The sequence below is a fragment of the Marmota flaviventris genome, chromosome 2, assembly GCF_047511675.1.
Source record: "Marmota flaviventris isolate mMarFla1 chromosome 2, mMarFla1.hap1, whole genome shotgun sequence".
Classification (NCBI taxonomy): Eukaryota; Metazoa; Chordata; class Mammalia; order Rodentia; family Sciuridae; genus Marmota; species Marmota flaviventris.
This window is the reverse complement of record NC_092499.1, coordinates 175852851-175874702: the sequence shown is the minus strand read 5'-3', so window position 1 is coordinate 175874702 and position 21852 is coordinate 175852851. Positions and strand designations below refer to the sequence as shown.

General features: G+C 40.0%; 1 protein-coding gene across 2 annotated transcripts in view; it reads right to left on the bottom strand.

The window, feature by feature from the left end:
* Positions 1 to 21852, bottom strand: part of LOC114106959 (signal-regulatory protein beta-1-like) — a 355204-nt gene that overhangs the window by 310506 nt on the left and 22846 nt on the right. Inside the window, exons 5-6 of one of the 2 annotated variants that reach the window (XM_071608807.1) lie at positions 19212 to 19326; positions 13727 to 18607 (exon numbers count right to left, since the gene is read on the bottom strand). The exons of the other annotated variant lie outside the window; for it this stretch is intronic. Of the exons in view, the coding sequence (XP_071464908.1) occupies positions 19214 to 19326 (113 nt within the window). The 3' untranslated portion in view covers positions 13727 to 18607; positions 19212 to 19213. Of the gene's footprint in view, positions 1 to 13726; positions 18608 to 19211; positions 19327 to 21852 lie in introns of those variants that run through there. 2 annotated transcript variants of the gene reach the window in all.

Sequence of the window (21852 nt, the reverse complement as noted above, 5' to 3'; positions counted from 1 at the left end):
GACAGGCAGGACATGCCCCAGACTCCTGACTCTGAGACTCTGGTGTGGCTGGCTGGTGGCCTCACTCTGCAGCAGCTACACACAGAGCTACTCAGCTAGAGGGAGGAAGGGGCTCCTGAGGTCTGGTTAGTGTTGGGGAGGGACTGGTCACCTCCTGCCCTGGCCAGTCACTCCAAAGCATTTTTTCTGTAAAGGATCATAGTTCCCCATAACAGTTGGTTCATCCTGACAAAACCATACGTGCATGGAATTAGGGATCAATCCTGGATCTCCCTTTTTCTTTCCCGTGCTCACCCCACACCCTCCTCCTTCCTAATTTCTACTAGACTTCCTTTTGCTCATGTATTCGTTTATTTTTGTTTGGTTCTTTTGATTTATCCCTAAATGTGAAATTCCCTGTGGTTTATTTGTATTACACATGATTTTAAAAGAATTCCTTCTGCATTTCCTCCCTTTTCCATCCCTCCCCTTTGACTCTTGCTCTCCTTCTGTTCACTGACCTTTCCCACATCTGTGTGACATCCTGTCCTTCTCTCCTTCTTTCCTTTATTACACTCTAGTGTGCAGAGCTGAGAGAAAACATTAGACCTTTGACTTTCTGAGTGTGACTTCTTTACTTAGCATGATGTTCTCCATGTCCATCAACTTACTGTCAAGTGCCATGATGTCATTCTTCTTTGTGGCTGAGGAGAACAGGAAGTGACAGAGATGGAGTGACAAGCAATTTCCTTCAAATTGTGAAGTAGAAACCAGGGAACACAGTTAAAAATCACAGTTTTTAATCCATTTATCTATTGACAGGCTCTGATTGACTCCATAATTTAGCTATTGTGAATTGTGCTACCACAAACCTTCATCAGGCTGCATCCCTGTAGGATGCTAATTTTAGATCTTTTGGAAAAACACCAAGGAGTGGGATGGCGGGGTGATGTTATTTGATGACTCTCCACTCTGCTTTCCTGAATGGTTGCCTTCATTTGCAGTCCTACCAACAATGGATGAGTGTGCATTTTCCAGTCATCATCGCCAACACTTATGATTTGTAATCCTGGCATTTGCCGTCTGACTGGAATGAGATGAAGCTGTATTGTAGTGTTGATTTGCATTTCCCTGATGACTAGGTATGTTGAAATTTTTTTTTCATATACATATTGGCCATTTGTGTTTCTTCTTTTGAGATGTTTCTGTTGGGGTTTTGTCTCATTGGTTTTGTGGGTTATTGTTATTATTATGACTTAGGTTGAATGTACTGGAGCTCTGTGTTTATTCTGAATACTAACCCCCTGTTGGGAGAGTGACTGGAATGATCCTCTCTTCATCATTTCCTTTGCTGTGCACCAGATGTTAACTGACAACATCCCTCTTACTGATTCTTGGTTTTCTTTCTTGCACTTTGGGGGTTTCATTAAAGAAGCTGTCACCAGAACCTACATGAGGGACTGTTGGCCCTAGTTTACTTTAGCATTTACAAGGTTTCAGGACTAATTCCTAAGTCTTTGGTCCATTTTGATTTGACTTTTGTGCAGGTTAGAGATGTGGATCTATTTCCACTTTTCTACATATATCTAGCACCCAGTTTTCCCAGCAACATTTGGTAAAGAGGCTTTCTTACAAAGTGTCTCTTTAGCACTTTTGTCAAATATCAGATAGCTGTGAGTATGTGGTTTGTCTCTGTGTATTCTATGATTTTACACTGGTCCTCATGTCTATTTGTTGCCAATGCCATGATGTTTTTGTTACTGTAGCTCTATAGTATAATTCCAGGTCAGGTACTCGGATGCCCTCTGAATCATTTCTCTTGCTCAGTATAGATTTGGCTATTCTGGGTCTCTAATTCTTACAAATGAATTAAAGAACTGTTTTTTTCTGATTCTGTAAGGAATGTTATTATCATTTTGATGGAGATTGCATTGAATCTGTATATTGCTTTTGGTAGTAAGGCCTTTTTGAGATACCAATTCTGCCTATGCAAGAACAGGGGATGTCTTTCCATTTTAAATCATTTCCTTCTTCTGTAATCTAAAATTTTCAATGTAGAGCTCTTTTACCTCATTGGTTAGATTAGTTCCCATGACTTTCTTTATTTTGAGGTTTCTGGATGGGAGGGTTTTTTTCTGATTTTTTCTTTGACTAAGTCATTATTGGTGTATTGGAAAGCAATTGATTTATGGGTATAGATCTTGTGTCCGGCTCCTTTGCTGAATTGATTTATAATCTGTAGAAATCATCTGTTGGAGTTTTTGGGTCCTCTAGTTATAGGATTATGTCATTCACAAGCAGATAGCTTCATTTTTTCCTATTTGTATCCCTTAATTTTCATCTCTTGCTTCATTGCTGTTTCTGGTGTGGCTATAGCTAACTATATTGAGGTGGGGTGAGTGGACAACCTTGTCTTGTAGTTAATATTAGATGAAGTGCATTTAATTTTTCTCCATTCAGAATGAAGTGAGCTGCGGCTTTATAATTCATAGCTTTTATAATTCTGAGGTGAGGTTCTTCCAAGCTCACCTTCTGCAGCATTTGTAACATGAAGGGATGCTGGGTTTGGTTTTGTTATACCTCTGTTCTCATTTGCTCTCATTTGATTTCTACCTTATTTCCTCTTTGGTCCAATCTATGTTTAAAGAATAAGCAACCAAGATGAAAGTACAGCGAGGAAAGGAAAGGTGACAATACTCGAAGTGAAACTAAACTGGCCACAAGTGGGTCAGAACAGAAGTAGCTGGCATGGAGTGTGGACATGGATCCCACATGGGGACTTTCCTTTGGCAGATGGAAGAACCTACTATAGGTGGAGGCATGCTGGTGCTCAAAAGGGTGATGGTTTTAAAGGAGGCTGATAATTGACCAAGGCAGAAAAGGCACTTTCTTCACAACTTCTATTAATAAGAACCAGGCTGACATGGCTGAAACTCCTCTGGTAAGTTGTTACAAAGCAATAAAACACTAATGCTCAGTGTTTCTGATGTTTCAAATTACTGTACACCAAGCACTCAATTTATTAGTGTTTACGTTTCCCTATACATTTAAACTGACATTAACTAATGTTTTGAGGGTTTTCACACTGTAAAGGTGGGAGAACAATCATAATTTTTTTAATCATTATGGAGATGGCTTCCCAGGGTTTGAGTTTGCACAGTCGTTTGTATAATGTTGCTCTTCCACGGAGAGCGGTGACTGCCTTTGTTCAGGACAATATGCTGCTCATAAGTGCTAAGGGAGAAAAATCACTCAGGTGAGGAAAACTTTTCTTACTTGGGGTTTTAGGCATATGACCTAAGTAAAGAGGAGAGAGAATAATTACTCTTATTAAACCAGAATGAGTTTCCTTTAAGGGGCTCAACAAGGCTGGAGAGGAAAAAAGAAAAAAGAAATCAAAATTATCTTGAGAGCAATGACTTGGGGCGTTTGATGGCCAAACCCAAGGCAATGAGGAGAGCCATCGTGACATGTTCAGATCGGGCTTCCTTGTCACTCACATTCTGGGAGTGTCATGAGTTGGTGCCCAGAGGCAGGTGCCAGCCACCGGCACAGCACCATGAGTGCAGACTGGGTCATGAGGCATCGAGGACTGGGCAGGGGAACAACAGGGGCCTGTGGGCTGGTGGGTGTCCTGGGAGGAGGCTTTTGAGCAGAGGCTACAGAGGCTTCTCACTCTCAGGCTGAGCACCATGGAGCAGGAAGAAGGTGGCAGAGACTGAGGGTCACAGGCAGCAGGGCTTGGTGAAGGATCTGTGGGAAACATGTCCACATTCAATTATCTGCTCACCTTTAGGACACATCTCCTGAGAGCTCTGAGGTTCTGGTTGTCCCTCCTTGGATGCCTGTCTTGAGTGAACCCACGGTCCCAGGACAGGTCTCAGCTCAGCCTCTCCTGTGTCTGACTGCCCTTCCCTCTCCCTGCAGCTTGGCCACACTAATGGTCGGAAGGGGACCAGCCCTGTGAGCTGTGGAAGGCCACTCTGAATGATTAGTGTTCTCTGTCCCAGAGCGGAGAGGCTTTGACTATCACTACATCTCACAGTGGACATTTCCCTGGTCCTGAGTTGAGGACATGTCTTAAGACAGATGTGTCTGTCGCCCTCTAACTCCTTGAATTGATTTATACTCATTTGTCCTTGTAACCTGTCCCTCCTGACCTTTTTTTGGATGGAACTTTCTAAGAAAGCCCACTTCCAAACATGCTCACTCTCTCTTGCCAGACTCTCATGACTTTCTTTTACTCTCCCATTTGGGTAGCTTGAGGGCAAGAGTGGAGGAGCCGTCCTGAAGCTTGTTTAAAGGTAAAGGATGTGTCTGTGTTTTATTTGGTGTCCCTGGAAACTTGCATGAGCGACCTTAAGTTCAGATGCCCACTCAGGTCAGGGGCAGCAAGTGCCGCCCAAAACCAGGGACTACTCTGCTGTGAATTTCCAGGTTGACTGAGAGAGCTATAAAAATTCAGTGAACCATGATTTTTTGAGGGGTCACAGAGGAAGCAGACAGTTTCAGAGCCAGGGACCTTCAAGAATTATCATGGGCAGTCCCATGTCTTCAGATAAAGAAATGTATTTAACAATTCTGGAGACAATAATCAATCAGAGAGGAAAACAAGTCAGAAGGACCCAGCTAGCTCAGTTCCTGGAAATGTTTAGCGAGGTGTTCCTTGGTTTTGTGAGCAAGACTCACCAGATTTATATACTTGGGAGAGACTAGGTAGAAAATTATATAACGGCTGCCTCTCTCTCTGCAAGCTGTCTAAAAGTACAGTAGAGAGTGTTCAGAAGGTCTGGACCCCTGTAGAATGTGTCTTCTTGGTGATCTAGATCAGGACCAGTGGGCCCCAGGACCTGTTGAAAGGGCTGCAAAGAGCTGTTAGGAGTCTGGGCAGGAGAAATGGCTGGAGGCTGCTTCAAAGTGGTTCTCTCTGTCTGTCTGGGACTGAGGGCAGAGGAAGTTTTCGTGCAGTCTGCAGCTCACAAACCACAGCAAATTGCTTCAGGGCAAAACTTAAAACCAAAAGTTCAGTGTCCTCTGAGCAGGACAGACTCAGCAGCTTAGAGGAGCATCAACGGGCATCAGTCAGATTATTGTGAGGCAGATTCAAAATGGAGAGGAGCAAGATGGACAGGAAGATACAGACAAAAAGGAGTCACAATCTTAGGGGACTCAGTCAGAAGGTGAGGAAAACCTAGAGGAGGATTTTGCTAAATTACGTCTAGCTCTAGCTGGGACAGCAGCCACCATCCGAATTCGGCTGCTCTCCTCTGGGAGAACGGGGTTCAATAATTACTCTGAACTGATGGTCACGATGCTTATGCCCCTACAATGTGGCCTTAGAAGAGCACAGGAACAAAACCAGCATGTCCACGTGTATGCTGCAGTACCTTTTAAGACTTTAAAGGAGCTCAAAAGCACTTGGGATACCTATGGTCCAAACTCACCTTTTGTGCAAAGCCTCCTTGATTTGTTATGCCACAAGCATTTTTGGTAGCAAAGGCTTGCCTTTCCTGGGGTGATTATCTTTTTTGGTGATCTCACTGGACTGATTATTGTACCAAACAGGCTGATAGGAACAGTAGGCAAGGCTTTAATGCCCCTTTGGAGATGTTAACGGGATCTGGGAAATTTGCAGACCTAGAGAGACAATTGAATTATGATCTAGGCATTTATGATCAGATCACTGCATGTGCCAAAAGATCATGGCTCCAGATATCTTCTTGGGATCAAGCAAAGTTAGATTTTAGCCAGATAAAACAGGGATCAGAAGAACAATTCTCCAACTTTGCACCGTGCCTGTACCAGGCAGCAAACATTTCAATCAGGGATTCAAACGCCTCAGAATTCATAGTTACACAGCCAGCACTTGAAAACTCCAGTAAAGTTCATCAGGATATCCTCTGACCCCATTGAAAGAAAGGTACCGTTTCTGAATTTATTCACCTTTGTGCAGATGTTGGTCCTACACAATCACAAGGTTTTACGCTCCTGAGACTTTAAGCAGGTACTTCAGTGCCAATCTCAGAGATGCCCATCTCAAGGGTGGTGTTTTAATTGTGGTAGGACTGGACATTTGGCACAGGACTGGGAATCACCTTGCAACAGGTCAGAAACCTCTCCCGGTTCTCACAGGTGGCATTATGGAAAAAAAAATCTGCATGCCAAGAGAGGATGGGAACAGATATGGCCACGTTCTGCCTCCATTTCTGACTTCACTTCTGCCTCCTTCAGGGCCACAAAACTGGGGGCAGGCCCTACCCCAGGCCCAAAAAAATATCGGGGCTCTGCAGTATATGCAGGAGAAGGAGTTAGAGTCACGGGCCTTGAAGTCATTACAGCCGACCATGGTGGATCTCACTATTACCAGCCAGCTCCACCCAGACAGTTTTATGACCAGCCATGGTAATAGATGTCACACCTCATATGGGACCACAGCAAGTTCCTACTGGAATCCGTGGGCCATTTACCCAAGGTACCATAGGCCTAATTTGTGGATGAAATAATTTTAAAGAGGAAATTCAAGTAATGCCAGGAGTTATTGATTCAGATTTTAGAGATGAGCTAACAGTCACTGTGAAATCAGAACATGCCATCCGGCTGTCTACTAAAGACGTGGTGGCACAGTTAGTGCTTTGACCTTGTTGTTCTGCAGACAGCCTGCTTAAGATCTCAACTTCTGTGCTCCTAGACAGAGTGTACTGGGCCCATTTAATCCAGGAGGACCACCCCCTACTAGAACTTACAATCAATTATAAAAAATTTCGAGGTGTCCTAGATACTGGGACAGATATATCTGTTTTATCTCGCTGATTTTGACAAAAAAAAAAAAAACTGGCCTTACATATTGCGCCTGCCAATTTAGAAGGCATAGGACAGATCTCGCAACCTACCCGAGTGCTCAGTATCTTCACTGGGAAGACCAAGATGATAATACTGGAATTTTTAAGCCTTATGTTTTGGACACGTTACCAGTAAATTTATGGGGTAGAGATATTTTAAGCAGTTTAGGATTGTTATTAGTAACTCCAAATTCTTTCATGTCATTTGAGGGATTTAATTAAGGATCGACTCCTAGGGAAATTAAGAGAAACTTACAGGATGAGTACCTACCTATGACCCAATCTCCTCGATAGACATTAATTAATTAAATTTTTGGTAGGGGCCCAGACATTTTCCCCAACCCAAAATACAGCAAAAAAAAAAAAAAAAAAAAGTAATTGGCTCACAGAAGACCTAATCTGGGTTAGTCAGTGACCCCTAACAGGGGAAAAATTTAAAATAGTCTATCTGTTAGTTGAGGAAATCAAGTTGGTCATTTAGATCCTAGGCTCAGCCCTTGGAACACACCCATCTTTGTAATTAAGAGAAAAACTCATAATTGGAGATTATTACAAGACCTTAGATCTATTAATTGGACCATAGAGTCCATGGGAGTGTTACAATCTGGGCTTCTTTATCCTACAGTTATTACTTTAGATTGTTATTTGATAGTAGATCTAAAAGATTGTTTCTTCTCTATACTTTGCACCCAGATGACTGTAAAAGTTTGCCTTTAGTGTCCCAGCAATTAATTGTAAAGAACCAGTTAGAAGATATTTCTGGAAAGTGCTGCCTCAGGAAATGTGTAACAGTCCTACACTGTGTCAAAATTTTGTGGCACAGGCTATCATGCCTGTGAGGGAAAACTTCCCTGATGCATATATTATTCATTTTATGGATAACATACATTTAGCTAATGATTATTCAGATGTACTTTAATTTTTTTTTCCAGTTAGAGGCTTCACGCACAGCAATCAGTTTGTGCATTGCACCTCAGAAGGTGCAAAGGACATCTACTTTTCAATATCTAGGTCATGTGATTGAAGGACATACAATCCATCCTCACAACTTACAAGTGAGACTCAAGGAGCTGCACATCCTTAAAGATTTTCAAAAATTATTAGGAGATATTAATTTACTGAGGCCATCTTTAAAGCAAACTACTTCAGATTTAAGTCCTGTATTCCAGATATTACAGGGAGCTCCTTCTCCAACTTCTCCTCATCAGCTCACAGCAGAGGTGAGAACAGCTTTGAGGAAAGTTGAAATTGCTATTAAAAATACTCAGCTTAATAGAATTAATACTTAAGAGCCTATGTGTTTATTGATAGTTCCAACTGCTTATGCTCCTACAGGGGCAATATGGCAAACACTGGGAGTTATTGAGTGGATTCATTTAGCCCACTCTCCTCAAAACTCATTAACCCCTTTTCATGACTTTGTTGCTCAATTAGTGATAAAGAGCAGAACAAGAGTCTTATAGCTAGTTGGATCAGAACCTAATATTATAATCACTCCTTTTTCTGCTCAACAGAATGATTGGCTCTTTCAAACTTCTAATTTTTGGCAAGTAGCTTTTGCTAATTTCCCTGGTCAGATAGAGGGTCATTATCCTTGTGATTAAATTATTCCACTTGCATTGGTAATGCCATTCATATTTCCAAGGACTTTAAGTGTACAATCCATAAATGGTGCACTGACAGTATTCACTGGTGACATAAGCTCAGGTAAAGCAGGTTTTTATAGTCATGCTCATACAAAAGTAATACAAACCTTATATGCTTCTGCCCAATGAGAAGAACTACAAGCTCTCATTTGTGCTTTAAGTCATTTTTCACATGAGCCCATCAATATTTATTCTGACAGCTTATATGCAGCTGGAGTTAAAAAAAAAAACGTTGAAACTTCAGTTATTGGGTATACATCATCACAAGAGTTATTCAGTTTGTTTCATTCCTACAAAGGATGGTGCCAATGTGAAAGCACCCATGTTTTATAGGTCACATATGGGCCCACACCAATCTTCCAGGGCCTCTGACATCATGTAATGATAAGATTGATAAATTGGTTGCTGTTTGTCAACAAATGCCTTTGTATGACTGTGCACAAGCTTCTTTGCATCATCAAAATGCTTCTAGCTTACATAAAAAATTTAATATAACTAGAGAAAAAACTCGTCAAATTGTACATCACTGCCTCTAGTGTGTTATACACACTCCATTTTACCATCTGGAGTAAATCCCCATGGATTAAAAGAAAATAAATTATGGAAAATGGATGGAATTAACATTCCTCAATTTGGTAAATAATCTCATGTGCATGTAATTATAGATATTAATTCTAGATTTATCTTTGCTAGAGCCTGTGCAAAAGAAAATACTCAACATGTTATTTCTCATTGTTTACCTGCCTTTGCAGTATTAGGATGTCCTTTAGATTAAAGCTGATAATGCACCAGCTTATGTAAGCTCTTCTTTTCAACAATTTTGCCAAGAGTTTTGTGTTGACTCTAAAACAGATATTATTTATAACCCTCAAGGTCAAGCCATTGTAGAATGAGCTCATTTATCTATTAAGCTACAATTACAAAAACTAAAAGGGGGAGATAGGACTAGGACTCCCCAAAATAACATGAATCATGCTCTGTTTATTTTAAATTTTCTAAATTGTGACTCAGAAGGTCACACTGCAGCTGAGTGACACATGTCTTCCACAGCAACAGGCCTGTTAGGCCGAGTTTGGTGGGAGGACTTATAGACTGGTCAATGGAAAGCACCAGATCCAGTGATTATGTGGAGTAGAAGTCATGCTTGTATTTTACCAGAAGGTGTTTTTCATCCTATCTGGGTACCTGAATGCACCATCAGGCATGGAGTACATAGAACCAAGATTCAAACAACTGAAGATCAACCCAGAGATGCCTTTCCTCAAAAAGAATAAAACACAAAGGAAGAGAAGAAGAAATATGGCCACAAGAAACTGAATGAGTAGGAGCTGGGGATACAGCTCAGTTGGTAGAGTGCTTACCTTGTATGCACAAGGCCTGGCTTAAATACCTAGCACCAAAAAAAAAGAAAAGAAAAAGAAAAAGAAACCAAATTAGGAAGTTACCCTCATGGAAGGACCTGAGGAAATTGATGCTGCAGGCTGCACAAATGATACGACAATAAGAAAGAGTTAAATCTCCAACAACAATGCTTGGTGCAATATTGGCTCTATTGAGCTGTTAGGTAAAACAGAATCAGAGAGAAAATTATTGGACCTATTTTACAGATCCAAATTTAGTGCACTCAGCAATGTTGCATGGAGAAGACATCCCAGTATTTACTAATGACTCATATATGATGGGAAGATTTACAGACACTTATATTACTCCCAACCCTGTGACTGGTTTTAATTATTCTGGCTCTAGGGCCCAATTATATTTGTGTTGGTCCCACAATAAATATGCTGGCTGTATCAGTGTCATTTGAGGAAAAGACAGCAATTGGGAGACCTAGACCAACTAATTGTACTGTTGTAGGTATTAATTCTAGATTTATCTTTGCTAGAGCCAGTGCAAAAGAAAATACTCAACATGATTTTTCTCATTGTTTACCTGCCTTTTCAGTATTAGGATGTCCTTTAGATTAAAGCTGATAATGCACCAGCTTATGTAAGTTATTGGAGACTCAAAACCTTATATCAGATCAGTTACTAAAAAGTGATTTTCTCATAACAAACCAGTCATCCCAGCAGAACGTACATGAATTCTTTATTGTCCTAACCATTCTGCTATAGAAATTGGCACCTTTCCTAAGTGGATGGATTGTCTATGTTTCCATAGACATAAGGTGTCTAGAAATAGTGGGTATATTTTGGACTGGTCTCCTAAAATTGACAAAAGGCAGTTACACAAGGGTACTGCCATGACTCTTGGAGAATTTGTTAGCAACATCTTGACTTTCAGCCAAGTGGCATTCAGAAAGAAATCTGGTGCTTAATTGCTGCCTCAGAATTCTTACATTTTACAGACAAACCTTTACCAGAATTTGTAGGGAAAAACTGTAAGGAAGGTTCTTGTTATAGCTTACAGGCCTGTGTTCAATCTCCTTACATTTAATTACTGGAAATGTAAAAGTTAAAAGAAAATATGCTAGATATCTTGTAACATGTCATAAATGTAATTTAACTAACTGTATCACCAGATATAACAGAGGGAAGGAAACACTGATACTTCATTAGCCCTCTTTTGTCTTATTGCCAGCTAATATTTCAGAGCCATGGTATGCTGATTACAGTTTTCAAATATTACAACAAATACATGCCCAGCTAGCCAGACCTAAATGTGCATTTGAACTCCTAATAGTGGGAGTTGTTAACTTGGTTTTCTTTATGGCTTCAACAGTCACAGCTTTGGTGGCCATATCTCAAAACATTCAACATGCAAATTTTCTTAATAATTCAGCTCAGAATACTTCCAAGGCTCTTCAGAATCAAATAAATATTGATGAAAGGATTGAGACTGAGCTAAATACCTTACAGGTTGCTGTCATAAATATTGGTAATGAATTTTCAGTTTTGAAATTCAAGGAAAGACTTAAATGTCACTGTAGCTATAAGTATGTGTGTATTACAGTTGCCAAATTCAATTCTTCCCAGTGGGATTTGTAGAAGGTTAAAAACCATTTGTTGGTTATTTTGGCAAAATAATAATAACAGCTTGGATCTTTTGGAACTCCATCATCATATTCAATATATACAAAAAAGTAAGATTGATTTTTCAGATCCTACTTCTTTAGCTGATCAAATACTTAAAGAATTGAATGGCTTTAACCCTGGAAACATTATTAAACATTCTGCATGGATTAGACTCTGTGTCCTCTACTCTGTACCAGTGATCTACTGATCTCTTTTGGTGCGAATACCATGCTGTTTTTTGTTACTATTGCTCTGTAGTATAGGTTAAGGTCTGGTATAGCGATGCCACCTGCCTCACTCTTCCTGCTAAGGATTGTTTTAGCTATTCTGCGTCTCTTATTTTTCCAAATGATTTTCATGATTGCTTTTTCTACTTCTATGAGGAATGTCATTGGGATTTTGATCAGAATTGCATTAAATCTGTATAGTGCTTTTGGTAGTATGTTCATTTTGATAATATTAATTCTGCCTATCCAAGAGCAAGGTAGATCTTTCCATCTTCTAAGGTCTTCTTTGATCTCTTTCTTTAGGGTTTTGTAGTTTTCATTGTATAGATCTTCTACCCCTTTCATTAAGTTGATTTCCACGTATTTTTTTTTTCAGGCTATTGTAAATGAGATAGTTTTCCTCATTTCCCTTTCTGAGGATTTGTCACTGGTATACAGAAATGCCTTTGATTTATGGGTGTTGATTTTATATCCTGCTAATTTGCTTAATTCTTTTACTAGTTCTAGAAGTTCATTCAGCTTTTTGGGTCTGTTGAATTTGGAATCATACCATCAGCCATGCTGCTAATTTAATTTCTTCTTTTACTGTACATATCCCTTTAATTTTTTTTTATCTCTCTAATTGCTCTGGCCAGTGTTTCAAGAACTATGTTATATAGAAGTGGTGAAAGAGGGCATCCCTGTCTTGTTCCAGTTTTTAGAGGGAATGCCTTCAATTTTTTCCCAATTAGAATGCTGTTGGCCTGGGGCTTAGTGTAGATAGTCTTTACAATGTTGAGATATATTCCTGTAATCTCTAGTTTTTCCTAGCATTTTGAACATGTAGGGGTGCTGTATTTTGTCAAATACTTTTTTTGCTTCTATTGAGATGATCACATAATTCTTATCTTTGAGTGATGTGATGAATTACATTTATTGATTTCTGTATGTTGAACCAACCTTGCATCCCTGGGGTGACTCCCACTTGATCATGGTACACTATCTTTTTGATATATTTTTGCATTTAATTTGCCAGAATGTTATTGAGAATTTTTGCATCTATGTTCTTTAGAGATATTGGTCTGAAGTTTTCTTTCTTTGATGTGTCTTGGCCTGGTTTTGGAATCAGGGTGATATTGGCCTCAGAGAATGAGTTTGGATGTGCTCCTCTTTTTTTATTTCCTAAAATAAATGGAAGAGTATTGCTATTAGTTCTTCTTTAAAGGTCTTTAAAGTTCAAAGTAGCAGGATATAAAATTAGTCTTCTTTAAATTCTTTCTTTAAAGTCCTTTTTAAAAAAAAAAAAAAAAACAGGAGTGTAGAACTACAGAACTCTGCCTTGTATCCATCTGGTCCTGGGCTTTTCTTGGTCGGTAGGCTTCTGATATTCTCTTCTATTTCATCACTTGATATTGATTTTTTAAATTGTGTATTTCCTCCTGATTCATACTGGGCAAATCGTATGACTTAAGAAATTTGTTGATGCCTTCAATATCTTCTATTTATTGGGTTATAAATTTTCAAAATAATTTCTATCTATCTTCTGTATTTCTGTAGTATCTGTTGTGATATTACCTTTTTCATCACATTTGCTGTTAATTTGAGTTTTCTCTCTTCTTCTCTTACTTAGCATACCTAAGGGTCTGTCTGTTTTATTTATTTTTTCAAAGAACCAACTTTTGTTTAGTCAATTTTTTCAATTATTTCTTTTGTTTCAATTTCATTGATTTCACTTTTAATTTTAATTATTTCCTGCCATCTACTGCTTTGGGTGTTGATTTGTTCTTCTTTTTTCTAGGGCTTTGAGATGTAAAGTGAGGTCATTTATTTCTTGACTTTTTCTTCTTTTAAGGTATGAACTCCATGCAGTGTACTTTCTTTCTAGAACTGTTTTCATAGTGTCCCAGAGATTTCGATATTGCTGCAGTCCGCCTGGGCAAAATAACTGGGAGTTGACAAGCAACTTGAAGGTTGAAGCGGGAACTGCTTTACTGTGGGTGAACTCAGCGGGAACTGAGCGGGAACTCAAGGTAGCGGGAACCTAAGGTAGCGAGAGCCGCTTTATTGCAGAACAGCAGAGGTATATATACCTAAGTGATTACACACAGCTTGACTCAATTGGCATCATCTAGATACAGCAATCAGCCAATAAAGAATCCCCACCATCTAAATGGCTCGGCAGCATTGCCTCACAAACCATTCCTCCTGGCAAATTGCCAGGGGCCATCTTAAATTGATTTGCGGTCCCCAACATCTCCTCCCTTTTGTTTTATTAAACAACAAGTATGTGGTTTAGGGACAGTGCCTGTTTTAGGTTGTCCAATACTACCTATGGTCCTTACCCATCATTGGATGGTCTGACCTCAAATCGTCAGCCTCCTGGCTTAGGTTGGTACCATTGTAATTGGATCTTACCCATCTTTGACTACCGGCCCAACATATTTAGCCATACTTGTGGATAACGACCATAGTGGTTTTTACACAAACACCATAAACAACCTGCCGAAGGAGGAGGATACAAAATGCCACAATTCCAAGCCAATGATGACTCCAAAAGAGAAACCCCTGAAAAAAACTGTACCACTGATGACACCGTCAGCAAACATACCCTGGTACTATTAAGAGTTACAATTTGTTGTCTCAATAGATTCATAATGCATAGAAGTGATACACAATCCAGGTTGTACAGTTTGTGTGATAGCTATCAGAGAAGCTGCAACAGCAGCAGCAGAAACAGCAACAGCTGTGATGATAGTAGCTGTAATTCCAAAGTCTCATTTGGTTTTTCAGTAATACTGGAAATTCTTTTTTGTCTTCACTGGCACTGGGAATGAAGGTAGGAATCTGGTAATGATGGCTAAAGAAAATTGTGTAGCATTCCAGCAAGCACTAAGAAAACAATTTTCTGAACAATTTACATTATCTTGAACAGAATTATTTAATATAATTAAAAGGAAAGGTGAAAGTATACAAATAGATCTGTTAACCTCCTTTTTTGTTCACTTATTAAAACAATACCCAATTTAAATTAAACTGTTTAAATCACGTGAATAAAAAATATTTGGATCCATTTTTTCATGAGCGCTCGTCATATATGATATATAAACATATGCACATACAGACATACAACACATAACACAAATGTGCACACATAACACAATATATACAACACATAACACAAATGTGACAATAGTAAAGGCCTTGTAGCTTTTCACAGGTGAAATCTCCATTGCAATGCCCAAAAACTCCACAGTTGATCAAAAAATAGAACTGATCTGAAAAACATTAACCTAGGTCTGTATGAGCTCAAAAAATAAAATAGAAAAAAGCATCCTGGCTACCACCTGGGTTTGACTCTTCTTTTGATATCCCATCCTTTTTCTTATAACTTGCATATGGGTTTGAAGGTATTCCCACAAGTAAGCCTCAAGGCTTTTTACATTTGAAATAGGTCTTAATGGTGCTCATTATTCATTAGCCTCCAGGTGTGGGAGAACCATGGTCGCAGATGTAAGGATAGCTAAACTGGAGTTCTGGATATCAGCTGTTATGGATTTGAGCCAAATCATCTTCTTTTTGGTCCATAGAAATCTCTTCAGTTAGTCTCTCTAGAATCCAAATCGGCTGCTGTTCTCCCTGTGGAAACACACAAACAGACCCCCGACTCCAGACAATCACTAGGTCAGGACCTTTCCATTGTCCAGTTAGAATATCCTTCCAAAGTACCTTTGGCTTATGTACATTTTTTGGACACATGTGCCTTTCCACAGCACTAAGCCCTAATGAATCCAAATTTAAAAATTTTAAAGTAAAAAGGGTTATGTTAAGTTTATCTTTGGGGGATTTATATCCCTTCCCAATTTCCTCTTTTTGTTGTAGTAAATACATTTTAATAGCTTGATGGGCTCTTTCAACTATGCCTTGTCCTTGTGGATTATACGGGATACCTTTTATATGATTAATGCCAAATGATGAGCAAAATTATTTAAAAGAAGTAGAAGTATAGCCAGGGCCATTATCTGTTTTTAACTGTTTTGGAATGCCCACACTGGCAAAATTTTGTAAACAATGAGATATAATATCTTTAGTTTTTTCTCCAGCATGAAGGGAGTCCATCAAATATCTGGAAGAAGTATCAACTGTAACATGCAAATATTTTAATTTTCCAAATTCTGGCAAATGTGTGACATCCATTTGCCATATATGATTAGATATCAGGCCTCTAGGATTGATTCCAAGACTAACTTGTGATAAAAAGATCACACAATTTTGACATTGTTTTATTATATGTCTAGCTTGTTCCTTGGTTATTTTAAAATGCTTTTGTAAAGGATTAGCATTGACATGGAAGATTTGTGAAAATTTGCAGCTTCTTCTAGTGTTGAAAAAACATGTATGTCATGTGTAGTTTTATCTGCTAAATCATTGCCCAAACTAAGGGCTCCAGGCAATCCTGTATGTGTCCTGATATATCCTATAAAGAATGGATCTTTTCTGTCCCAGATTATACTTTGTATAGTGGAAAACAAAGAGAAAACAGTAGAGGAATGGGAAATCCTACCAGCATCTTCAAGGGAATTTATAGCATTAACTATATATTGACTTCCAGAAAATAAATTAAATACAGAATCTTTAAACATCACAAAAGCTTGTAATACTGCATTAAGCTCTACCTTTTGAGCTGATTGTTTGGGTACTAAAAATGTAAAAGCTTGATCAGGTGTAACTACTGCTGCTGTACCATTATTTGACCCATCAGTAAATATTATTGGAGCATTCATGATAGGTGCTTTTCTTGTCATTTTTGTAAAAACTACAGGATGCGAGGACCAAAAAGACAACAAAGGATTTGATGGTAAGTGGTTATCAAATGAACAAATAGATTTACACAAGATTATTGCCCAAGTATTTAACTCACTAGTTAACTCATTAATTTGATCCATAGTATATGGAGTAATAATTTTATTAGGAGAAATTCCAAACACTCTCTTTGCTGCTTTTATTCCTTTAAATATTAATTGTCCTACAGCCTCAGGATACCTAGTAAGAATAGTGTTAGGAGAATAAGATAAATGTATCCATAATAATGGACCTTCTTGCCAAAATACTCCTGTAGAAATATTTTTAGTTGGTAATACAATAAATAACAGAGGCAAACTTATATCAATTCTATCCAAATGCATATTTTCCATATATGTTTCAATGAGTTTTAATATCATTCTTGCTTTAGGCGTTAACATGCAGGGTGAATTTGGATCTGATGGACCTTTTAGGATATCAAATAAAGGTCCCAACTCTCTTGTTGGTATGCCTGGATAAGGCCTTATCCAATTTATGTCTCCTAACAATATTTGAAAGTCGTTGAGGGTTTTAAGTTGATCTTCTCATATTTAAATTTTTGGTGGGCAGACCATGGTCGAGGATAATAGAACTCCTAAATAATTAATTGGAAAATTTAATTGTACTTTATCTATTGCTATCTCTAGATTATAATTTTTAATAAGGTTGTAAGTGTGGCATAACATTCTAGCAATGTATTTTTATCTTTGTATGCTAATAATACATTGTCCATATAATGAAATACTTGTAGTTCAGGATTTTGATTTCTAAGTGGCTGGATTGCTTTGTCAACATAAATTTGACACATAGTAAAGGGCTATTAGCCATCCCTTGAGGGAGTACTTTCCATTCATATCTCTAATCAGGACCTTCATGATTCAGCGCAGGGACAGTAAATGCAAAACATGGACTATCCTCAGGATGAATTGGAATGGAGATAAAACAATCTTTAATATCTATAACTAAAACATACCAGGTTTTTGGCAAAGCAGACAATTGAGGAATCCCCAATTGAACAGGTCCCATGATAACCATCTTGTTATTAATAGCTCTTAAATCTTGTAATAATCTCCATTTGCCAGATTTCTTTTTAATAACAAAAATGGGAGTATTATGGGGAGATACAGAAGGTTGTATATGTCCCTCCACTAATTGTTGATTGACCAGGTCATGGGCTGCTTGTATCTTTTCTTTAGTCAGGGGCCACTGAGGAACCCATACTGGCCTTTCTGATTTCCAAGTAATTTTTATTGTCTCAGTGACCCTTTCCGAAAACCCAATCCATGTCTATCTGTTTTTTGATCTATTTGTATTGGTGCCAATATACCTTGTCCTTGTTCTCCTAATCCTTTTCTTTCCTAAAACCTTATCTAGCCATAATAGTGGGCACATTTGGATTGATATGTGGAATGTTATTTGTTAATATTAATCCCAATTGACCTAGAACATCTCGTCCCCATAAATTTATAGGAAGATGATCCAATACATATGGCTGTATAGTTCCTTCACATCCTTCAGGATCCTTCCATTTTAATACCATCACACTTCAATGGGGATTAGTTGCCACTCCTAGGCCTCGAAGCATTTGAGTGGCTTGTTGTAAAGGCCAATCTTTTGTAAAGAGGACACAGAATAATTTTTCTTATGAAACAAGAATGAGTTTCCTTTGAGGAGCTCCACAAGGCTGGAGAGGAGGGGTAGGCAGGCAAAAAAAAAAAAAAGAATGACTCTTGAGAGTGGGAACTTTGGGTCTTGATGGCCAAGCCCAAGGCAATGAGGAAAGCCATCCTGACGTGTTTGGATGGTTCTTGCTTGTCATATTCTGGGGAGGGGTCATGAGTTGCTTTCAAGAGGCAGGTGCCAAGGCCATGTTCAGAACCATGAGTGCATACTCAGCCATGGAAAATCAAGGGTTGTGCAGAGGAGCGTCAGCGGCCTGTGGGCTGGCAGTTGTGCTGGGAGAAGGCATTTGGAACAGCATCTACAGAAGCATCTCCACAGATCCTTCTCTCAGGCTTAGTACTGTGGTGCAGTAAGAAGGTGGCAGAAACTGAGAGTCCCAGGCAGCCTGAATGAGGAAAGTTCTGTGGAAAACATGTCCATATTCAATTATCTGCTCACCATTCATGAGAGTTTCCTGAGATCAATGATGTACTCAGATGACTTTCCTGGGGCACTTGTCTTAAATAAACTAAACCCCAAGACAGGAGTGTTAGCTCAGCCTCTCCAAATTCCTGATTCCTTTTTCCTTTCCTTACAATGAAAGTCAGAGGGAGAGCATCCCTGCGAGCAGCCCATCTAGAACTTCTCAATGTTGCTCCAAATGGTAGAACCTTTCTGTCCATGGAGGCCCAGCAGTTGACTATTGGACTAGTCTAGGGGTGGTCTCCAAAGGGCACACCAAATCTCCTGACCCTCATTGCACCATTTCAGCTCATCCTCTCTGGAGCCCTTAGGACTCAGTGTACATCCACTGCCAACCCTTCACCTCCTCATCTCCTGCACACCCCCCACACTTCTTGGGAGCTGGGACCCCACAGAAGTTTCCTGAGATCCTGAGGGTGCTGAAGGGTATGATCCTGGTTCTCTAGACCCACTGACTCTGCAGCTGGGCACAGGTGGGCTGCACTCCCCTTAGCCCTGCCCCCTCTGCAGCAGGCTTTTCTCCACCCTCCCCTGGGTACTTACAGTCAGAACTTCTGCTTCCTGTGGATGTAGAGGGCAGACACACTGACTCCTAGAAGGATCTTGGGGCCAAGGAACAGGCCTATGAGGTATGAAGCAAGAGTAGACTTCACTGCTCCTGAAAATCAAGGGAAAATGGGGAGCCATTAGAAGGACTCCAATGCATTCTCAGAAGCCTGCACTTGCCCCAGGTGAGGCTACCTGGGCCCAACAAAATTGTGAAGTTTTAGCATACATCCCCTATTCTGGTTTCCCTGGTCCAGCCTGGGGCAGAAACCTGGTCAAGAGGCTCATTATTCCCATTCACCCAGACTCAGGTCCCAGAGTGTCCTCCTTGAGGGAAGGTTTAAACATGAGCTCCATGCACATTGCCCACCTGCCATGGAGATTCCTACTTGATCCTCACCATCTCATGGAGACCCATCACCATCTCCTCCTGTTATGGAAACGGAGGCCTGGGGAGTTTAGGGACAGTCATGGCTTAGAGGAATCCAAACTCAGAGAAGCTCTTCCCTGGAGTCCTATATACTGATAACTAAGATCATGTTCTCTGGACCAAAACAATGACCAGTGTCTTCATGCCAAGGAACTAGTTTTCAATGGGGCATGCACATGGAGGTGGGCCATTTCATGGTGACAGAGGAGAGCAAGGCTTCTTGCTCAGTACCATGTGTAGGTGAATGACCCTGTGCCTCAGGACCTTGGGGAGCCTGCTAAGAAGGTGTAAGATGAACTAATAAAATTTCTGGCTGAAAACACTTTCATGGATCAAGAAAATGTTTCTCCTATGTGTGAGGGACCAAAATATCCAAAGATCAGACCATCCCTCCAGTGCTGTGTCACCTGAAGTCTTTCTGTTGGACACACAAAGCCATATCCAAGGAAGCAGACCTGTGGAGTCTTTTCTTTGTCACTATGGACCATTTTTCCTCTAACAACAATGGAAATTTTTTTTTTTGTAACTAAAGAAATGATGCCAGGTCCATAAGAAGGAGTAGAGAGGCAGACCTGCGACCGACCGGTAGAGCAGGCCAAGCGGCCCGCCGGCGTGATAGACATATCACCCCAATTGGAGGAGGGGCAGAGCAAAGCCACTGCCCGTGCCTGCAAGGTAGGCAGAACTGTGACACACTGGCAGAACAGGCCCAGCGGCCCGCCAGCATGTTCGACACATCACCCCAATTGGAGGAAGGGCCCAGCTGCCGCCCACAAGGTAGGAAGACCACGCGTCCAGGAGAAGGGGCCCAGCGGCCCTCCAGCCTAGATGAAAGATCACCCCAATTGGAGGAGGGCACAGCCGCCACCTGCACCTACAAGGTAGGCAGACCTGCAACCTGGAGAACAGGCCCAGCGGCCCACCAGCGTGGTAGACAGATCACCCCTATTGGAGGAGGGGCCCAGCCGTTGCCCACAAGGTAGGCAGACAACGCAACCCGGAGAAGTGGCCAAGTGGCCCGCCGGCTTGATACACAGATCACCCCAATTGGAGGAGGAGCACAGCCGCCGCCCAACCCTGCAACTATACAAGAGCAATATAAATATATAGGGGGAAAATTCAATAACACAACAGTTTCACCAAGCAGAAAGAAACGTGAGCAGTATGAAAAGACAAGGAAAGAAAGGACCACAAGCAATGCAGGTCAACTCAATTTTAGAAGAGGTAGTATCTGCAGCAGATGGAATGTCAGATAAAGAATTCAGGATTTACATGCTTCAGATGATCTGGAGTCTCAAGGAAGACATTAGACAGCAAAATCAGACAATGAAAGATCACTTCGACATGAATTACATAAACAAATCCAAGAAGCAAAAGATCAACTATACAGGGAGATAGAGGTTACAAAAAACAAACAAACAGAAATCCTAGAAATGCAGGAAGCAATAAACCAAATTAAAAACTCAAATGAGAATACTACCAGCAGAGTAGAACACTTAGAAGATAGAACATCAGACAATAAAGACAAAGTATTCCAACTGGAAAAGAATATAGACAGCTCAGTGAGACTGTTAAGAAACCATGAGCAGAATATCCAAGAAATATGGGATAACATAAAGAGACCAAACTTAAGAGTCATTGGGATACAGGAAGGTATAGAGGTCCAAACCAAAGGAATGAGCAATCTGTTCAACGAAATAATATGAGAAAACTTCCCAGACTTGAAGAATGAGACAGAATCCCAAATCCTTGAAGCCTACAGGTCGCCGAATGTGCAAAATCATAAGAGATCCACACCTAGACACATTATAATGAAGATGCCCAATATACAGAATAAGGAGAGAATTTTAAAAGCTACAAGTGAAAGGAAGCAGATTACATTTACGGGTAAACCAATCAGGATAACAGCTGATCTTTCAACACAGACTCTGAAAGCTAGAAGATCCTGGAACAACATATTTCAAACGCTGAAAGAAAATGGGTTCCAACCAAGAATTGTGTATCCAGCGAAATTAAGCTTCAGGATGGAAGATGAAATTAAAACCTTCCATGATAAACAAAAGTTAAAAGAATTTGCAGCTAGAAAACCATCTCTTCAAAACATCCTCGGCAAAACATTACAGGAAGAGGAAATGGAAAATAACAATGAAAACCAACAGTGGGAGGTAGTACAGTAAAGGGAAAAAATAATCAAAGAGGAAAAACAAA